At 35.9% G+C, this 22,792-nt stretch overlaps 1 protein-coding gene across 23 annotated transcripts in view; it reads right to left on the bottom strand.

The window, feature by feature from the left end:
- The window catches only part of MEF2C (myocyte enhancer factor 2C), a 171,686-nt gene that overhangs the window by 60,261 nt on the left and 88,633 nt on the right, over positions 1-22,792 (bottom strand). For all 23 annotated transcript variants that reach the window (XM_040448925.1, XM_040448937.1, XM_040448928.1 and 20 more), the window contains one exon: positions 15,972-16,175. In XM_040448925.1, coding sequence (XP_040304859.1) covers positions 15,972-16,175 — 204 coding nt within the window. The remainder of the gene's footprint in view (positions 1-15,971; positions 16,176-22,792) is intronic.

Here is a 22,792-nt window from a genome sequence, read left to right as displayed (position 1 = left end):
TTGCCCACATCCTGTTCATCAATTTATATCCATATTTCTGAACTTCATTTGTATGAAACTAAAAATGACTACTCAACATTCACCTCTCCTGAAAAACAAATATGTATTATTTTTTATGTAAAGTTTCTTTATTTATTTTTGAGAGAGAGGCAGAAAGACAAGGAGAGAGAGAATCCTAAGCAGGTTCTGCACTGTTAGCATGGAGCCCAATGTGGCACTTGAACTCACTAACTGTGAGATCATGGCCTGAGCCTGAATCAAGAGTTGGACTATGAACCAACTGAGTCATCCAGGCACTGCCCCTTGACTTTTTTTTTTTTTTTTTACTATTTTTTAAAGTTTATTTTGAGAAAGAGAGAGACAGAGACAGAGACAGAGAGACAGAGAGACAGCATGCACATGAGCCTGGAAGGGACAAAGAGTGAGAGAGGGAGAGAGAGGATCCCAAGCAGGCTCCATCCTGTCAGCATAGAGCCCACCATTGGGCTCAACCTCACAAACAAACCATGAGATGATGACCTAAGCTGAAACCAAGAGTCAGGCACTTAACCGACTGAGCCACCCAGATGCCCCACTCCTGACTTTTTAAATTCTGCCTCCTAGAGGTTATTATTTGATTACAAGTATCAGGGTATCATCATCATCATCATCATCACCAACAACCTTACTATGCACCAGACCCTGTTCCAAGCATTTTATAAATGTTCAATAATTTAATTCTCATGATAACTAGATACTAGGTGCTATTATTAACCCCATTTACAAATGACAATGTAAGAAACAGACAGCCTAAGTAACTTGTCTGGAAACATACAACCAATAAGCAGGGGAGATGGGATAAAAACTCATGCATCTTGCTCCAGAATGATGTTCTAACTATGCAATGCTATCCCTCAAATATCTTACAGTACCTCTTATGTTGTTTTGTCCTTTTGATGCACGTGTATATTTTCTATCTTACCTAGACTGTTAAGTTTTGTGATGTCACTGATGGTATTTTTCAAAATTCTATTTCCTCTAGCATCATTATAAAGTTCTGTACATCCTAGAAATCTAATAATTATTGCTAGAATAAAACTATCCATAGACAAAAGTGGAAGTAAATTTGTAAAATATACATATTGGCAGGTCATTTTTGAATTTGAAGGTAAAAATGGAATTAAAATCTTACATGCTTTAATTAAAAATTCACAAAATAAATCTAATGTCATTTGTTACTGTTAATGAAATGGCCATATTCATTTCTCTGTTACTGCATTTAATAGTTTTTAGCTGTCATTATAAGCATTTGATATTATTTGAAAAAAAATATACCTTCTCTTGTTTAAACCAACCTGCTTGCCTTATTTTAGCTTCTATTATAGATAAATAATACTGTAAACATTTCAAACCCCCAATGATTAGGAGGTAGTCAAATCAATATTAGCTACATAATACATAAAGGATGGATGCAAATTTTATAGAAAAGAAATTAATTATTAATTTATATCTGTTTACTGTAACAAAAATTCATTGTCAGCTTTTTCTGATGTTTAACAATGCTTGAGCCAAAATCAATGAATTGTATGAAAATATCCATTTGATGTTAAAAATGCTGTTAAAACAATTATGTAATGTTTATGAATGCTATATAATCTGTTATATGTAGTGATCCATGCACTATTCTTTGTACAAGGTGGTCTAGCATAATAATTATTACATCTCATATCACTATTTTATCTAGCAATATTAAAATTATTTTTTAGCAATGAAAAATAGCAAATATTTTCCATATTACAAAGGTTTTGCTGAAGAATCAGAAATGACTATATCAGAGGTAATTATTTCCAAAACTGAATTTATCCTGCATAGCACAAATGACTCAACAATGAAAATTTTGTTCAAAAAGTGTGCATGTAAAAGGCTTTGTCCCTGGAATGTAGCTCTAAGTGGTTCACTATCTAGGTTGAAAATGTCTATGCAGGATTGTATGTCCTATTTTTCCATGCCTGCAGTAAAGATACAATATGGGAATTCAGCTTGGTAATTACTAATACACCACACAGACACAATTACACCCTGTATGCTGCATGAAGGAATCACTTGTGGTCTGCATCTATTACAAAGAGCAGTAGGGGGCCACCATGCAAGACGACAAAATGCTTTACAAGACGGAAGGAGACCAGAAGAGTCGATGTACACAGATACAAGGACCTTGATTCTTCTAGCAATGATTTAAGGCTCTTTCCATCAATTATAGTCCTTTGTCTCAAGAGTCTTATCACCAGCATCATTACAGGAACTGAACATAACAATGCTCAGTCCCGTATAACCCCGTGAACTGCGCTGACATTTCCACACCCTGTTGCTATGTTTGACCTGATTATTCAGATTACTTAAGCAAAACAAAATTGAAAAAAAAAAGGAGTTACTATTGTGAAACTGGTCTTTTTTTTTGTGATTTACTCAAAATTCCCTTTCTCTAAACTTCAAGTCATCCTACTCTTGAAATGTTATTTTTCAAAGTAGTTTCTACTCCAATTAAAAAATTAAAACAGAAAATCTGCCTGAGTGAAATTTATAATTGTGGGAAAGAGACTAAATACTGGCACATCAAGGGGATATACACTTAAGAGAATTTTGTATCTAATGGAGTTAAACTAAGTCAGCTGTTCTCTTTAGCTACAGTGAGTCACAGGAATAACTTTCTGCAAAACTTTAAAGTTCTGAGTTTAACTGCAAGCAGTACGCAGTTTTTATTGTAACAGTTTTCTCCTAATTATTACATGATGTACATTATTTTACAATACTTTCATTTAAGATGCTCTTTTAAAATATCTCTCTTACAATTATGAATTTTTAAGACCTTAGGAAAGTTAGTTAGCTATGGCAGTTTGTCAGGTCCTGTGAAACAAAGCCTTGTCTTTCAGAAAATGTTTACAACCTATGAGAAAAAAATGTATCCTGGGGCTAGAATGTTTATTGGCACCTAGAAGTCTGAAGAGAGAGTCAAGCCTGTGGTTTTTTGAGGGCACTTTATCATCGCCCGCATTCTCAAAGGTTTCTCTGAATGAATAGAACTGGATTACTCAGCCTTCTATTCCACGCCTATTCCTCTCCATTTTCCTTGGCACGACTGAGAGCCAGGCTATTTTTAGTTAGGCAGTGTTCTATTTTTAGACAACTACCAGTTAGAAGACATTTGTTAGGAAAAAATTTAAACACACACACACACACACACACACACACACACACACACACACACACAAAGGGAGGAGGGAAAGAAGCTTCCCTTCACATATTGTAAAGCAGCCTTCAACCTGTAACTCCAGGCATTTCAGCTGCTTTCAATCTTGGAAAAATAAAGAAAAATTCAGAGTTCAGGGTTTTAAAAATAAACCTACCCTCTGGCAAACAGACCAAAATACAACAAGCTGTTACTATGTGAAACAGTGACTACAAAAACAAAGAACATTCTCCAATGATTAAACTGCAGAAAAGTTGTAGAACAATTAGGTTATAAGAATGTAACACAGGCATGTAACAATTTTCCAGCCTCTCAGCCAGCTGTATCATGTTTTAGAATTCAGAGAGATGAGGGGAAACCTCATTGTAAAGTTATACCAGGGAGGTGGGATGTAAACCTGAGGTTTCCATTCTTAGCACCAGAGAACCTTTTATCAAACTTAAAGGCAATTATATTCAGTGCATTTTTCTAACATTTGTATTTTCTAGACTTTCTCTAAAAATTATAACCACATGTTTACAGAGAAACCATATATTAAAAAATCCAATGCCAACCAGAAACCAGAATCAAGGCTGCTACATAATATACATATACACATAAATGTGTGTGTATATGTGTGTGTGTATAATATATGTATCTATGCGTTTATATGTCTATACACACTACCTTTATTAGTCTTGCTCTTATTTTAAATGGGAATAAATGACTTGCAGATTGGCTTAGCCTATCAACTTTTTTACTTATCATTCAAAGTCATGCTTTCATCTATAACCACTATGAGATGTTTTCAGGTGCTCTCAGTTGCAATTATTTTCTTTTGCCTCAGATATCCCACTGTACTCTAAGTCTTATGGTTTGGACCATTGGGTAGGACTGTCACAGATGTGTCACCAATAACTAGCACAATGTTTGGCACATGGTCTTCATGTTCATCAATATCTGCGGAATGAAACAACAAGTCCTGTGTATGTTTCATTTACATTGGACTATCAGCCCTGAGAGTGGTGGACACATCATCATTATCCCACTCATCTTGCACGAAGAGAATATTTCACAAATGCTTGGGGAAAAGAAAACTCAGTGGCTTTTTCAGATCTTAATTTATATAAAATACTATCATTATTTATATAAGAATAGTATACTTAATATACTTATTAATATAAAATATTGTAGATTTATTTCCAAATTAAGAATTTGCTTCTTCTTTTGATTAAACAACTTTTATTACTTAAACTTTCCCCTTGATGTTGCAAATGAAAAGATCTTATATGACTTAACAGTTTACAACAGACTCTGACATCTTTTATAGCCTGTAATCATCACAACAGCCTGTGAAGAAGGCTGGGTCAGGGTGGACAATATCTGACTCAGAGCAGGAACCTGAAGACAAGATGGTTAAATAACCTGCCCCAGGTTAGAGAGCTAGTGTGTGATGTTGCTATAACTAGAACTTAATTTCTCTCCAAATCTGTGGGGCTTTTGAAGTTCTATTTCCTAAATGTAAAAATTTAAAGGTAAACTCTCATGATAATGCTTCAACAACATTCTTTGGGAAAATCACTCTGCAGCTTTGCTCCCCGCCCCCTCCCCCCCAATATTAATTCAGAACCACTAAATTTAAGGAGATCCCAGTCATGAACCCTGGATGAAGACAGAATTCTCACATTTCCAAAGAGGAAAAATCAGAAATTGTGTGCACATGTGCTCTTTCCTTCCTCGTGGGAACGTCCAGAATTGACCTACCTTGTTTCTGCTTCCCTATGACTCTTCTTTCCTATCCCTTCCTCCATTTTCTCTTCTTCCTTGGGGCAATTCAAGCCTTAGTGTTCCCTCTATCCTCTCCCTTCACTCCACCAAGTCACATTTATTTTAACAAATACTCTACTCCTGGGAGGAAACACTGACTGAGTGGCTCAGCTTTCCCGCTTTGGTTTCTGTGCCCTGACCCAGACCCTGACACTCTATGAGCATGGAGTAGATGCTTAGGAGCAAAAGATGAAATGGCCGCCTGCATCCCCTCCAGTTGACAAGCCCTTTATTAGGTGTATCCATCAACCGTCCTGCTAGTTACTTCATGAACAAGAGCACTGGATTCACCAGTTTCACTTCCTACATCAGTGCTGCCCAATAGAACTTTTCTAGGGTGATGGGTATTTCTCTACTGGTCCCACCAATACGGAATTCACGAGTCACATGTGGCTATCAAGTACTTGCTTGTGGCTAGTGAGACTAAGAGCTCATTTCAATTTTATTTTATTTAACTTAAATTTAAATAGTCACGTAGAGCTAGTGGCTACCTTACTGATTAATGCACATCAATATCATTTCATTCTGAAATCTGCTTCTATTATCCAAAGAGAATTTACATGACAGAAGTGATTGAGTTTGTAATTGTTAGGCTATAGGCACTAAATATATCACTTATTTATAAATGTGCAGTAACTTTGAAAGGAGTTTGGTGTTTGGAACCACTGAGAGTGCAGTTGATTTTTTATTAGTAGCTCATTTTCAGGGTAACTCTGACCTTAGTTTTTCGTCTCTGAAACAGTTTTCTCAAGGTCATAGAAATGGTATTTGTTTATAATTAAGGAGTCATTTGCATGTAATTTTGAAAAGTAAATTATTTAATTCAGAAATTCTAGAATAAGAGATACTACCATTAATTCATGTATTAGTTTATTTTGTAACCATGCTTTCTTAGATGTGAGGAAAAAACCCCAAATACCAGTTGTACAGTTTACTGTTTACAGTGTTTCTTATCTTAAAACAGTAGCTCTAAATAGTTATCGAGTTTATTTACTAAAACATAAAGATAAGAGATTTAATTGATATGAAGAGGCTTTGAGAATCTAATTAACCTCCCAGCTAGTCATTAACTTTATGACCTTTAGAAATAATTGACAGGAAATTTTTTTCCCCTTATTCAGAAACTTCCATTGGGTGGCTAAATTTCAGGGTAACAGAGAATACGCTAAATGCCGTTGAGACATGACTGGATAACATGCAAAGTAGCTATTAGTAAAATGAGATATATTTCCAATAATATAATCTACCCACCCAATCTGTTGTACACATACGCAACACTTGCCTAATTCCAGTCCTTTTAGTGATCAAGTCTGGAGTCTTCTCCCAGAATGTCCTATGGATTATTTGACCAGGAAGATAAGGAGGAAAGCACAGAGCTTCCACTTCTCTGTGCACCCTGGCACACACGCCTACCCAATCACATCACACGTGCCTGCCGAGTCTGCTTTCAGGCTCAGAATCCTCTTCAACACGTGCTACAGGCAGCCACTGCCAACTGACAGGCACTCACAAGGGCAGAGACCAGGTCAGGAGATGCAGTGTTCACCACAGACAGGGTCACTCACCTTACTGAGTAGTCACAGGCCTTTTACATCATGCTTCTGGAAACCTAATGCACTTGATTTCAAGAGTTAGTTTTACCAAATATTACTTTTAAAAAATCTATTTTATGGTATGATTCTAGACCTCAGTAAAGCTATAAAGAATAAGTGTTTAAAAATATACTTCTGGGGCGCCTGGATGGCTCAGTTGGTTAAGCATCTGACACTTGACTTCAGCACAGGTCATGATTTCACGGTCATGAGACCAAGCCCTGCATCAGGCTCTGCACTGAGCTTGGAGCCTGCTTGGGATTCTCTCTCTCTCTCTCTCTCTCTCTCTCTCTCTCAATAAACAAATAAATAAATAAATAAACATTTTAAAAAAATGTACTTTCAAACTCCATGCTGGGGAAAACAGATGTTTGGAAAGGGAAGTCTGAGTCTTTGCTACTCAAAGTTCAGTCCACAAACTAGCAGCATCAGCAGCACCTGGGAACTGGTCGGAAACATAGTCTTGGGCTCTGCCCCGTACCAGTGAGTCCCAATCAGCCTCTCAGCAAGAGCCCCAGTGACTCAGACTGGACTAGAATCTGAAACCTGGTTCAATTGCCCGAAGAGAATTCACAGGACAGAAATGATGAAGTTTGAGACCCACTGATCCCTCTTGTCACATCCTGGCCAAAGTACCAACAGGTTGCTTCTCTCTTCCCTAGGAAATCTACATATATTGGTTTTTTACTTTCCACCATTACTACAGGTAATATTTCTATGTGGTCTGCTGTGCCTATTTGTTTCTTACACAGCAACAACTTTATTCATCTCAGGTTCACTTGAAAGATTCTCACCTTTATTATTATTAGAACATATCTGACTTCAACAAAGAAAACTTGACAAGGTTTAATTTTATTTATACTATAATGATAAGTTCTTTTAATTTATGTATGTATATACACATAAGCATATATGCATAAATACATGTGTGTGTATATATATATATATATATATATATGTGATATTTATTGAATGTCTACAATGTCCCATGCATTGAGATGGCAGTTGGAGTTACAGCTGTAGATAAAACATCATTATGTCTTTCAGGGAAGGGAAACAGATTTATAATAACTTTTTAAAAATTCAGTGAGGTAAGTGAAATAATAAATATCATTTCATTAAAAGATTTATCATCTTTTATTCTACTCTAGGCAGGACTCTGGAATTGTTCCTAAAACTTCACTTTTGAATATTACACAGTGCTATTCAGCAACCAGTCCTGAGGACGTAAAGATGTTCTACTCTTTGGTATCTAATTTGATACTTTAAAGCCAGATACTTTAAAGCCAAACAATACTACTTTTACTGAGGTGTTATCAACGGCTAACAAATGGTTCAAATATGCTGTCCAACACCAAGTTCCATATGCCATGAAATCTGTAAATATCATTAAAAAGTGACTATAATGATCCAGGCTAAAAATTTTCCCCCTTTCCCTTTCATATACTGGGGAGAAAAAACAAAAAATGAAGACATTGGTTTCTACTAGGTCAAGAACGATCATGCAAGATGATGATGATAAAGTGGTGGTAATTAATAATGACAAAATGGTTACATCAGTGAGAAAAAGGCTGTATTTTGAAACCTCTTGTCTTTTCTACTATTATTAAATAATTTTCTGTCGACTCTGTGTTAGTACTACTGCCTATAAGCCATTAGAGCTGTGTAGTAACAGGTGAGAGGAAATTCCATTTTATTGCCTTGTGCATATAACTAGTGCTCTAACATGCACTTTATTTGCTCAACAATGATCTGTTCAATAAATGAGATGTGAAGCATCTTTTCATGTTTACAAAATACATGTAAATTAAGCAAGAGCATTATTTTTAAAAAAGAAACGAATCTTCAAATTTGATATGTAAAAATCCACTGTGGTAGTTATGACAAATATGAGTACATTTTTAGGCCCATTTCTTCTTTTAGACTTTGGGGAATAAATATAAGTGTGATTTATAGGGACTAGTAGAAGTCTTTTAAAGATACATAAGCAAAAATGAACATTAAAATTAAGCAGAAATTTACTAAACCTTTTTTTCACAAAATCATTTTTCCCCCTTTTCCTTGGAAGCCTCAACACTGAAAGTTTAAATCTGTCTGGAATATACTAATTCTTTCTTCATTTTTCAGTATTATCTACTGAAAAGCAATTATATACTTGGTTTAACAGAGGACTGGGCAGAGTTACTGAGCTAATCACAGTAAGAACTATTTTAATTATATTTTATAGTAACCTAAGAAGAATTTTTAATGTATTTCAAGAATATTATTTTTCTGAGCTCCTTCATAAAGAAAAACCCTGCTTTTCTGAAGAAATGAAATTACTAATTATAAAGTTAAATACTGGCTCGTGTTGCTTCAAGTAATTTTAAAATAGTAACAAGAAAGATCTACCCCCTTTCCGTTCACAAGCTTTGCACTTAAAAAAAAAAAAAAAAAAAAAAAAAACCCAGCACACATTGCCTAGCTCTCTGTCAGTCTGGACAACTTGCAAGTGCTTTCTCACTAGGTAGTAAGTTTACTGATCGACTCTGTGGTTATTGGTTTAGGGGTAAAATATGTTTTTAGTTTTAGGCTGAATGTTTAGTTCTCAATTGGTGTCTCTCATAGTGAACATTTATGCTCTGGATTCTAAAATCCACGGTTCCACGGTTCTTTACTTTTGAAATGCACTCCTCAGATTTTATATTGAAAAACTAATCTTGGTGTGAATTTGAGAACACCGTTAGATTAAATGCCTCCTTTTCACATTTTAACCTAGACCAGCACTGTTGCATGGAACTTTCCGTGATGAGCACTGCATTTTATATCTTCCGTGTCCCATTCAGCAGTCACTAGTTGCATGTGGCTACTGAGCCCTTGAAATGTGGCTAGTGCCAAAGGGGAAGCGAACTGGACATCTCACCTAATTTTAATTCATTTAAATGTGAATAGTCATGGGGGGCTGAGGGGACTCAGTTGGTTAAGTGTCTGACTCCTAATTGCAGCTCAGGTCATGATCTCACGGTTCATGAGATTGAGCCCCATGTCAGGCTCTGTGATGACAGCATGGAGCCTGCTTGGGATTCTCTCTCTCTTTATTCCTCTGCCCCTTCCCTGCTCATGTGTTCTCTCTCAAAAAAAAAAAAAAATTAAAAAATGTGAATAGTCATATATGGCCAGTGGTTACTGTATTAACACAGATTTGGATTATTTTAGTTTCTTGATTGTGCTTTGAGAAAATTAACCAAATTTTAATGAACTGTTTCATTGGAGCTGTAAAAACATTTTTTTATACTTTAAGTGAGTAACATTATGCTGCATGATAATCACTGGTATATATCCTGTTATAATTGTTTCCCCCTGTTTATTTATTCTACAAATATATTCTGAGGGCCAAATATTCTGTAGGTAAACAACAGAGATAGGATAGTTCTGGTAAACAACATATGCATAGTCCCTTCCCTCCAGGAGTTTAAAATCCAGTGTGCAACAGGTAATTGGATAACATGGTGCTTTGGTGGAGAAAATACAATTCTAACTCTAATACAGAAAAAACACAAGGATGGCTTTCCAAAAGTATAAATTGGGACCTGACCTGAATGAAGGATAAATAAAGGCCAAGAAAAGGCCTAGTAAGGAGTGCTAAAGACAAAACAAATCAGGTTTGGAAAAGCTGAGGAATATAAACATGTTTTGGTGGCCCGAATACAGGATGGCAGCAGTGGGGGAGGGAAACAGCAAAGGGGATTGGCTGGAGAGGAACATATAAACAGGGGCCAGATCATGTATAGCCTTGTGAGCAATCTTAAAAACCAATAGTCCTTGAGGGCCTGGTTTATGTTTGTATCTCTGGGCATTCCAAAGCACATACAAAAATTCAACCAATCTTTATTCAGTGAATGCATGAAAAAATAAAAATACAACAAATGACCAAACAAATAAGAGAATGTGCTTTTATTCTTATGAAAAGTACCTATGATGTATATTAAGGAATATACTTGTTATGATGAGCACTGGGTGTTATATGTGAGTCACTAAATTCTACTCCTGAAACTAATATTACACTATACGTTAACTAACTGGAATTTTAATTAACTAATTAAATTCATTTATGTATTTATTTTTTAACTAACTGGAATTTAAATAAAGACTTGAGGGGCGCCTGGGTGGCGCAGTCGGTTAAGCGTCCGGCTTCAGCCAGGTCACGATCTCGCGGTCCGTGAGTTCGAGCCCCACGTCAGGCTCTGGGCTGATGGCTCAGAGCCTGGAGCCTGTTTCCGATTCTATGTCTCCCTCTCTCTGCCCCTCCCCTGTTCATGCTCTGTCTCTCTCTGTCCCAAAAATAAATAAACGTTGAAAAAAAATTTTTTAAAAAAATAAATAAAGACTTGAAACAAACAAAAAGAAGCCTATGGAAAGAGCCACATGCTACCTCATTGCAAAAAATTAAAAAAAATAATAAAAAGGAAAAAGTATGCCTGTATAATAGATACCTACAGGTATGCATAAAAATAACTTCATATACCCATATTTTATAATAAAAATTGGAACCTATTTAATTAGACATCATGAAAGCTCAGGTAAAATAAACATATTTTCATATTTTATATCTATTCCTGAATTTGATCATACAGTTTGTAAAAAAGTCCATTTCTACTATTTGCTGCATTTGTTTTTCAACAAAAATTACACTCACGAAGTTCTACCATACTATGTAAACGTAGTTAGTTTATTGATAACCTCCAGGAGCACTGCGAAACAATAAAGTTTATAACCTATTAACATCTTTCCAGTCCTAATTCAGCCCTTAATTACTACTGCTAAAGGAAACATTTTTGTGGACAACTGTTCTTAGAAGTCTTTAAATCCAAACAAGATTCAGATAACAGAAAATAAAATTTTATGTAAACATTATCTCTAACTTTACTCTCTCTTTCTCTCTCTTACACACGCACACACACACGCGTGCGCGCGCGCACACACACACACACACACACACACACACTATCTTGCCCATTTGCACATCTAAAAAACAAACCAGTAATGCTCCACTGAGTCAGTTGTGAATCAAATGTTTCTTCTGCGGGAGTTAGGTCCACCTTTTTGATTTCCTAGGGAGCAGCAGAGGATGCCATGTTCCATTCCCCTTCCACACTTAGTCACTTGACTATTGTCCCAGACTGGATGAGCAGCTCAAGAGAATCACTGAATCACTGAAGGGTGACACATTCCCTCCTGGCCAGGTGCTAAGTGACACTCTCATATGGGTTTTGTGGTTAGAAAACATGTGTTGGATACGGAGGTAACCTGTCTGGGACTTCTGTCACTCCAAAGGCCACCTGAAATGGTCTGGTGATCACTGACCTGTTTGAATGAGTTTTGTTAAACTGTTTAGCTTATGTTTTCCTTTCAGTAGCTTGTATTACGTTAATGAGGTTATTATTCCCCTGCCCTCCAACTGTTCCCACACTGATTTTTCTATATGTTCTACATCCTTAACAAGAATGCCTGTCTTCTGCTGTTTCAGAATCCCTTGTACAGTGCTGACTGTAAGCTGACAAGTGCTAAATTATTGCTAACAGAAAGACAGCCTGTAAGCATGTCCTGTGGGACTTGAATTCTTCAGGTCATCTTGAAGTGCTCAACACCACATCTTCTTCCAGGAATAGAGCCCAACATCAACTGGGAGGGGAGGAAAGCAGCTAAGAGAACCAGAAGTGGAGGAGCCAAGACAGTTGGAAGAGATGAAACGGACAGTTCTTTAATATCATCAGAATCCCTGCTGAATTTCAATGACCTCATAAGCTACTCTTTTGAGTAAATGTCCAGTATACTTGTCACATAGTTAAATAAAACGCACTTTCTTCAAAGGAAGCATTTTTAATACAGTAACTGGTTTTGTTGTTTTAAACCAATGGATTAAAAATTTAACACATTTACTAAATCTGGCATATTTATATATTGTATCTAAACAGATATTCAAGCTGCATTATAATATAACAATTAAAAAAAACCTATCTCAGTCTGTCTATTAAGTCTTTGTAAGTCTTTGTGCCATTGTAACTGTAGGGCTAATTATCAAGCAAAGACATGATAATTACACAGAGCTTTTTTGCTAAAAGAAGGAATCTTTTACAGCACCCACGCACTGCACAATTTCCTATGACCCTGTAACACTACTCTGGTATGGCCTCAAATTTATATTTTGGTCTAAATGCTGGGAATCATATTATTTCTCTCTCAGTGCCAATCTTTTTTTCTTGTGAGTAAACTGTTTTTGGAGGGTTAAGGGAGAGAGGTAATAGTCCAAATGGGAAATATAAAACTAATGACCCTTCATGAAACATATTATGCTCCTCATTAAACTTACTCAGTTAAATGTATTCCATTAAATTAAAATAAATAGGATTTAAAATTTTACCCAGAAGTAGTAAACTACCTTAACTCCCAACTTTGTGTTAGATTCATTCTTAGAATGGATTCCTCAAGTCCCTGATGTATCCCAGGTTCTTAACTTCCAACACAATTTATGTCTTAGTGCTGCAGAGGTTTTCAGACTTAGTGTGTATAAGAATTACTTGTGAAACCAGTTATAAATGCAGCTCTCCATCCAGATTCCTTCTTCTCCACCAAGTATTTCAAGCATAGTGATTTCAATAAGCTGCACTTTCAAAAATATTCCATCTGGGGGTAATGTAAATTTTATCAAGCTTAGGGATCCCACTTTAATTCTTCTTCCATTATCTGTTATTACTAAACTGGAAAAGCCAAACAGGTGAAGAATGTGTGATTCAGGTAGTTGAGCAGGACTGACTTATATTCTCTTCATTCAAAGAATCAAGCCTTCCCTAGTTTTGGTCTAGGAGCCCCAGAATGCCTTTTCAAGAGATTCAGAGCTTTAATTTACTGATATTAAATGCAAGATAATGGAGCTGCTGCTTCACTCTCTTTTAAAAGTATTGCTTTCTTTTTTAAGTTTATTTATTTTTGAGGTGGGGGGGAGGAGTAGAGGGGGAGGGAGAGTGAGAATCCCAAGCAGGCTCTGTGCCGTCAGCATGGAGGCCAATATGGGGCTAGAGCTCCTGAACTGTGAGATCATGACCTGAGCCAAAATCAAGAGTCAAACGCTTAATGGACTGAGCCACCCATGTGCCCCTAAAAGTATTGCTTTTAAAAGAATTGTGCTACAAAGGACTTTGAAATTCAGTGCCTTCATTTTTAAGATGAGAAAACTTTAGAGAAATAGCTAACTTGTCACATAGCAAGATTGTGCATGACAAGCATTCAAATGCAAGCCCTCTGACTTCCAACCCAGTGCACTTCTCATGGCCTTTAACGATCTCTGGCTCATGGGGCGCCTGGGTGGCTCAGTCAGTTAGGCATCTGACTTCTGCTCAGATCATGATTTTGCAGTTCACGAGTTCAAGTTCCGTGATAGGTTCTGTGCTGATAGCTCAGCCTGGAGCCTGCTTCAGAGTCCGTGTCTCCCTCTCTCTATTGTCCTAGACTCTCTCCCCTTTTCGTGCTGTGTCTATCTTTCTCAAAAATAAATAAACATTAAAAAAAAAGTCTGGCTCAGATACCCATCTGTCCAAGAATATGAAAGTCTCGAGAATGTGAAGTTCTCAGTCACCATCAAATCATCCTGACTAATGCTCTCAGAAGATGAATTTTCTAGATTTTTAAACTCCTTTAAGAAAGCAAATTTTAAAAGTCAACAAAATTTTCAACCACTTTACTATATTTCTACTGCATTTCACAGCATGTTAAGGACTGGAGCAGTTTAGATCTAATGACAAATTCCAACTCAACTCTGTGTTACCCTGAAATGTCTGTTGTGATGGTTTTGGTAATGAGATGAGTCTTGAGTATGGAGTTGTTTTGTGTTTGGGACTTATGTTAAGTGTGTGTGAACACACATGTACGCACACACACACACAAAAGCACCTATGAGATTTGACAGTCAACTAGTTCTGTTCATATTAATGTTTATGTATTTTCACAGTTACATGTACACATGGATAAAATACTATCTGAAATAACAGTAGGTAAGTTTTATAAATAACCTTAAATTTCAGAATCAAGGCAAGCACACAATTAAAATCATGTCAATGAGAAACCAAAGTGACGTTCAGTAAAGCAAATGTGCAAGTATTTTAAACATATACCACATGAAGTCTACTTATTCACTTTTGCTTCTCTGAAATTATTTGCTTAACCTATTAGGCAAAACACTAAAAAAATTGATGAGCTCAACACTTTTAAAAAACTCCCAATAAAGGCAAAGAAACCAGAATCAGTTTCAGGAATTACAACAGGTAAAGAGAAGATGGAAGTGATAGGTTGATTAATTTGGTCAAGATTAGTGCTAGATTTTTTCATAATATAGAACGGTCCAAGTAATGGCAAGAATAACTTGTCCTCTGGCAAACTGACTCTGAATACATACTTTTGTAACACTTATTAATTTTCTCTTAATTCTGGAAAAGCAATCACAGTCTAAGAAACCATGGGGAGACAGGGGAGGAAAACAGACAGATGGGGACAGTCTTCATTATACGTCCTTTTTGGTTTAGTATTCAGTGCTTATGAAGGGTACTCTAAGGTGATTTAAACACTGTGTTTAAAGCAAGAAGTGTTTAAAACTGTATGGCAATGCTACTTATGCTAATGAATAAAAAACATAAACAACATTTTTGGGTTTTAATGTGATGCTTATTTACTTTTGGCACAATAAAACGTTTTAAATCTGACTTTGATAAAACACCATGCTAACATTTAGAAATTCATTTCATCAAATTTCTGATTCCCTGTACATGAACAATGCTACACTAAATCATATAATTGGGGGAAAACATTTCTAGCATAATAACTGTCTTTACTTTTGCAGTAAGAATGCATTAGGAAGAATGAATTAGAAAGAAGAGACAAAGTTAAAAATTGAAGTGTAAGGCTGGGGTGAGATCACTTTTTTCTTTTGACTGTGTTGTAAAACTAGTCTATATCTGAAAGAAATGATCAAAAGTATTCTAAAGCCCTCTGTTGGCCACAGTTCCCAAGTCTGGGACAGGACAATTTCTTGTCCCCACACGGCCGTGGGCAATGATGACTTATGGAGGATGAGGTCAATACACTGACACTGGTGCCTGATTTCTAGAAGGGACCAGATTTACATTGTCCCTATCACCTATCATTCTAACTTCCGTTTTGTGGGGATAGAAAGGGTGGGGTAATGTTGGGATGATAACCACGGGGACATCTGTGGAGATACAAACAACTTAGGAAAAGGAAGGGGTGTGCGCAAGAGGTTCAAGGACCACGCGGCTCCGCCATTATTATTGGTTCGTCAACCACGCATGCACTCTCACCTCCACGATGTCGGAGTTTGTCCGGCTCTCGTGCGGCTCGTTGTACTCCGTGTACTTGAGCAGCACCTTGTCCATGTCGGTGCTGGCATACTGGAACAGCTTGTTGGTGCTGTTGAAGATGATCAGTGCGATCTCACAGTCACAGAGCACGCTCAGCTCGTACGCCTTCTTCATCAACCCAAATTTCCTCTTTGTAAATGTCACCTGGAAAATAGAAAGCAGGCAGGGATTTTTTTTTTTTTTTTGGGGGAAAAGAAAACACATAGGTTTTTTTTTTTTGTTGTTTCTTTTTTTTTTTTTAACAGTCTTCTTTTCCTTTGTGAAACAAAGTGTGTCATTGTCAGAGCCCTTGGGCACTAACACATTTGGAAAGAAAGCAAATAAATCTAAAACTAATTTCTGCTTAGAATTTGAAAAGTGTGATTTCTAGCTTGTTGCTGAATGTGAAACTGTAAATGCCAGATTTAATGTAGGGGATTTTAATGAAAGTGACCAGAGAACTATTCATGTTTTTTGGAGCAATTTAAGATTTAAGAAAATTAATTTCAGCATGGTTAACATCATTCCCAACTATAAGTCTGGAGCTTATTTTTGACCACTTAAAGACTGAACATAGCATTTTAGATGTGTGTTGAGAAAGTCTTTGTGTGTGTGTGTTCAAAAATTCTTAAAATTGTTTAGTTTCTTGCCATTTAATTGAAAACATTCGAAGGCATAGGACTATGCTTTCAGACAGTATTGTATTCTGTTTTCTAGAACTACAGCAGAAAGTTGGGAAGTATGTTAGCCATAATACTGTTAGGGGTCTGTTTTCAATCTTTTGTGTATCTTTCTTCCTCTCTCAGGCCAGAAACTGTATTGTTATCTTTGCCTTTTTCTTCTTTTAATCTAATCTATTACCAAGTCCCACAATTCCTTCCCTTGAAATGTTTCTCAGGTTCACACTTTCTTGTCTATTTCCCAGGCGGCTCTATCATTCCTGTCCTTATCGGTTTCCTGTCCTAGATGATCTCCCTGTCTGAAATCATTCCCTCCTCAGTTCATCTCCAGTCTTCAAAACCCCACTCTTTACACTGCCTTTCTCTCCTGATGTGCCCTCTGCAACAGCTCCCTTTCTCTGACTTCGAATTGTTTCCTACCTGGCAGGGCTACCAAACGTAAATAAAAATTTCAGTATTCCCAATTTCATTCCTCTCTTGATTACACTCCAGTCTGCCCACCAAAAACCATGGACATTCTTCACTGTAAGACTTTATATGGCCCAGCATTTCCCACCAAGTCTTCTGTGGAATATCATTTCTACAAAATACCCCATAAGATAGCCCATAAGACAAAACGTTTAGCGGCCCAATGCATTTGGGAAATGAAGCACACTGAAAGATTAAAGGCTGAAAATGTCTTTTAAACTATTTAATCTGCTGCCCAAACCTATTGCTGACAGAATGTTTGTTTCTCTGCTTATTTATTTATTTATTTATTTATTTATTTATTTATTTATTTACAGGGGCACTTATTATCATTTTTTAAGGCTAGGTTTTTGAGGCATATGCTCCAGGAAATGCTGACTAAATCAACTTAGCTTATTTTTATTTATTTTTCTTGTATGCACTGATGTATGTATGCATTTATGTATGCTCCATGCTTAGTGTGGAGCCCAACATAGTGCTTGAACTCATGGCCCTGAGATCAAGGCCTGAGCTAAGATGGAGATTCAAACACTGAATTGACTCACCCAGGTGTACCTAATTCAGCTGATTTTTAAAGGGACTATTTTTTTCTTGCTTTCTAATCCAACCCATCTTGCAGAGGCCAGCTCAGTTCTATCTAATACCTATTTGTGCGTAATTCCCAGATTTAGATTCCCAACCCTTGCTTTTTTTTTTTCCATCTGCAGACACCCAGTGGATCTCCTCCAGTCCTACGTCTATCTGAACGTCATAGTAATCTCTCAAACCTCCAAAGCTTAAGCCCATTATCTTCATCCTCGAATCTGCTCCCCATTTTGGACTGGCCATCTCACAATAAACTCAATCACCCAAACTAGAGACCTCAGAGTGAACTTTGAATCCTGCTCCATCCCACACACCTAAATAAATGTGTTGACAGGAACTGTGGGTGAGCAGACAGAAAACCTGACCTCCTGGTCCCCTCAGTCCTCCACACTTTGTTAATACTAACTGTTTTACCTATTACCCTTTATATTTTCCTTAATAGCATTTATCACATTTTATAATTTGTTTATTTTTGTGTGTGATCATTTATTTAATGTCTGTCTCCTTCTCTACAGTGCATGTTCCACAAGGCCATATGCCATTTGTATTTGTTCACTGTTGAATGCCCAGTGCTTGGAACAGCAGACACATATGGGCTCATGGTAAAAATCTACAGTATAAAACTCAAACAAGGAAAACTTTATGTGAAGTTTTTAGAAATATCAAATTGATGGACGCTATCTAAAATTATGTGATAGCTTTTCCCATGAAATATTTTTGGCAACTCATAAGCAGAATTAAAAAAAATCTATACTTAATGATTATATTGTTTTTATCACATTTGCATTAAAGGCAGCATGGTAGAAAGCGAAGAACATGGGGCTTGGATTCAGAGGACCCGGATTTGAATGTGGAACTTGCTATTTACTAGTCATGAGAAATTCTCTTAATTTCTTTCAGTTGAATTTTTCTCTGAGTTTGATTTTTCATCTGCAAAACGGAGAGAATGCCTACTCTTAAGAGTTGCTGTGAGGACTGTATAAAATAAACACATGTACAGTATTAAGCATGGTACTTAACACTGAAGCTCAAAAAAACTACTTCTCATTCCTCACTTGGTTGATTTACACAAGAAGAAGAAGAGCTTACGAAGTATGTCTATGTTGGTGACTAGAAGAGTCTACTGATTAAGGCTATTTGAAGATCTTATTATGCCTAATACAAAGATAAAGCTGAACTATGGAATCCGTACTGATCTTTCTTTGGAAAATATGGTATTTATCAGCCCACATCAGCTAGTCAATTATCTACTCAGGTATGTTATTTACATTTCAACTTGGGACAATTTTTCTTTGTAAAAATTGCCAATGTCTCACCTTTTGTTTTATGTTTATTGACTGTCTTTCTAAAGCGCTTCTAATAAAATGTAGCTAGTGTTTTATTTCATATCTAGTTATACTACTTTAGATACTTTTATTCTAGTACATTCAGATGAGTCATGATTCATATTAACAATGAGGTAAATAAAGACTATTTCTTTGAGGGGCACCTGGGTAGCTCAGTTCATTAAGTGTTGGACTTTTGGTTTTGGCTCAGGTCATGATCTCACAGTTTGTGAGTTCGAGCCCTGCGTTGGGCTCTGCACTGACAGTGTGGAGTCTGCTTGGAATTCTTTCTCTCCCTCTGTCTCTGCCCCTCCCTTGCTCTCTGTCGCTCTCTCTCTCTCTCAAAAAAAAAAAAGGCTATCTTTTTGGAATGGATAAAGAATCATAGTAATTAATTACCTAAACATACAAAATGTCTTTTAACATTTATTTTAGATGAAATTCGGTTGTGCAAATGTACTTGCACATGGGTATTTTATTTAGTGAAACAGTGTACAGAGTAGGTTCAATGCAGACGGCACTGGCCCAAAATACTTTCATATATCTAAAACCACTTTTAATCAGACTTTCATAACCACAAACTGTAGGTGGAATGTCTCAATACAGTATGGTTTCTGTTGTACTCAAACCTCAGAATTTAGCACGTTACAACACTCGCCATCAAAGCACGTTTCAGCACAGAAATATCACTAAAGCTACTATTTGTGTTTACTTTGAGTTACTCCTCAACTTTTGTGTAAGCAAGTAGGCTAGTGGATAATGCATACTTATTTAATAATACCTGTCAAAAAAGTCAGCGCATATAGCTTCTTTTCATTAAAACTGCAAACTGAAATGGTGCTGACTGTATTAAAGCATTTAAGAAAATATCTTCAAAATCTACTCTTAATTGCTCTAAATTTAATTCTGTATTATGTTCATGCTCTTCATAGCATACTCAAAATGTATTTTATAATGCTTTTTCTCATTGTGCATAGTTAGATAAAACTGTTTTTTAAGCATTAAGCTTTCTAAAGAGACCTGGGATATTACTCTTCGTTTAAAATATGTCACTCAATGACAAAGATTGCAATTCAGAGCTTTTATACTTAAATATAATAATGTATTGTAATGATTACATTTTCATAACTTGACAATAATTTGTGATGGGGACAAGTCCATTTCTATTTAAATAACATATTTGTAACCTTAGGTGAGATGGAAAACTGTTTTTATAAGTGGTTAGGCAAAGAGATGCTCTTTTCCAGTGTTCTACATCAATCAAGGTGCACTGACAAGAGAATAAAGCCAGTAGTGTTTAGTGGACATTGTAACTCGGCATTTAGTTTTCAGAATTAAAGAGATTTAATATGTAATATATGCATGGAAAACAAAATTAGTCTGTAAGCAATGACCATTTTATGTTTTTTTCTTTACTTCTGCAAACAGCCCCAAATATAATGATGATGTTGTAGTAAGAGGTTTCAGTAACCTCGAGTTTTAAATCCTAGCATATGGGCAAGCATCACACATCTTACATTTACAATTACTTTAGAACTTACTAGGTATGAATCAGGAATTCAAATTAGAATTGGAAATTGAGAAAAGTCACATTCATTAAACATACAGATCCATACAACTCAGTTATAAAGAAATTTGGTAAATCTATTCACAGAAACAAAAATAATTCAAGCAATTTTGAATGAACATTTTCTATATGCCAGATGTGAAGTAATATTTATTGACTATTCTCCATGTCAGACATTTGTGCTAGATGCTGGGGCTTCTATTACATATATATCTTCCTGAAGAGTTCACGTCTCTTCCTCCCGGCTGGAGAAAAATAGTCATTTACTTCATTGATGCTTAAAAGCGATTTTCTTTATTTGAAAAAAAAAATGCACTACTTAGTTAATAGCATTATCTTTTCAGTCATGTGTAATGATTTCACATTTTTATCTAGAGTTGGGTGAATTCAGTTTGTGTTTTCTGACCAACCTTTTCTCTAGACCGAACAAGAAAAATAACAGTAGATGTTAACCCAATCAGGTGAATATGAAATGAAGCCTACCATATTGGTTATTTCTTATCTTGTTCTTAGTGAAAGATGATTGTGGCATTATGCCCCTCCCCATTTCCATCTGGTTGCTGGCAGGCTCCCATCAAGCTGCAAGGTTTCAATTAGTATAAATGCCAATTTCTTCTACGAAGCTTTCATTGTTACATTCAGATAGAACTCATTTTTCCCTCATGGTGATCCTCTAGAACTTTTTACAAACCTTCACCATGAGACTTATTCTAATATTATAGAGTTCGTTGTTTAGGAGTCTGCCTCTCCTATTGGCCTTGAGTTCTCCAAAGATCCTGTCTTGGGCTTCATACAAACTAGGCAGTGGACACTCAAAGAACATTTGCTGAGCTGGTGGATTATGGAATGGAAATAGTCTATTTTAAAGTCTGAATGTTTGGTGTGTGGCCAAATTTGATGAAAAAGATGAGGTTCTAAAGAAATTGTGGCATGAAGTCAAAGACCCTCTCCCTTTTTTGTAGAAATAAGATAATTTTGTTTTATAGCTTTTGAGCTAAAATAGCTTTTGCAAAGATTAAGCTCATTTAGATTTTTAAAAAAGTATTTCAACAGGATCTGCTACAGGGGTTTTATTGTTTTGTTTGCTACCTTTCAAATTAACCACTTGAAGGTTTGAACACTTAAGGTTTTAGAGGAAGAAACCAACTTTCAATTATGTTGGTTTCTTATAAAGCTTGTTTTTATAAGATTTCAATAAAAATTTGCTCCCGAGAGAAAAATAATAAAGTCTAAACGTGTCAATATAATTTTCTGCTAAAAGCAGATACCTTTTTTACTTGACTTTTTGACAATTTAATCTCTCAAAAATAATAGATTTTGGATATATGTATTTGTTTTACTAAAAAGTTCACCTGTTAGTGACAGGAATCTTGAGACAAAGACTTACACCACTTTGGAATCTTAGAGAAGCTAGAGAGTGTCTAGAGAGAAATACACGTGTACATATGCTCTAGATTTCAAGAAAAAATATATATCAAAAAGTTCAGAGAAAAATGGTCTTTATTCCTTTCCTAGATGATTCATCATGAAGGATGGAAAAGTGTGAAGATAAAAATTTAATTTTATAGTCACAAGATACAGAGATAAAGGGAGAGGATCTGCAAAATGCATTCTTTGAGCAAAAATTCACTGAACTTTCCAATGAGCTAAGATTTTCAAAAAACATGTATTTGGCAAAGAAAGTATTCAACGAAGTCCTCATCACGGTATTATAGAATTGATACTAGCTGGTAGTAATTTTTATCATTGGATTAGATGAAGATGTAGAAGGTATGCTTATAAGATCTGCATATAAAAATAAATCTGGTAGAGTGTCTATCCATAGCCGCCTCTACAGACTAGAAAGCTGGTCACAAACAATATGATGAAAAAGTTAATTTTAAAGTCTTTGTTCATATTTTTTAAAAAAACAATTCTGGAAGCTCAGGTTGGAGGAAAATTAATGTGGTGGCTGATATGGGGGAAAGGATCTAAAGTTGTAGTGTTCCAGAGTGGGAATTAATTATTCTAATGATCTTTTTGTTAGTACTAATTAATCTTTGGCACTGTATGCAGTTCTGAGAATTACATTTTACCATGACACTGACAAAATCAGTGTCTATAGGATGGCAAATAGGTTGATGTAGGATGTAAGAATAATTTTGCTTAGAAATCATT

Source organism: Herpailurus yagouaroundi, unplaced genomic scaffold (assembly GCF_014898765.1).
Source record: "Herpailurus yagouaroundi ecotype Mexico unplaced genomic scaffold, PumYag 29, whole genome shotgun sequence".
Taxonomy (NCBI): Eukaryota; Metazoa; Chordata; class Mammalia; order Carnivora; family Felidae; genus Herpailurus; species Herpailurus yagouaroundi.
The sequence above is the reverse complement of the archived record's forward strand: the minus strand, read 5'-3'. Positions and strand labels throughout refer to the sequence as shown.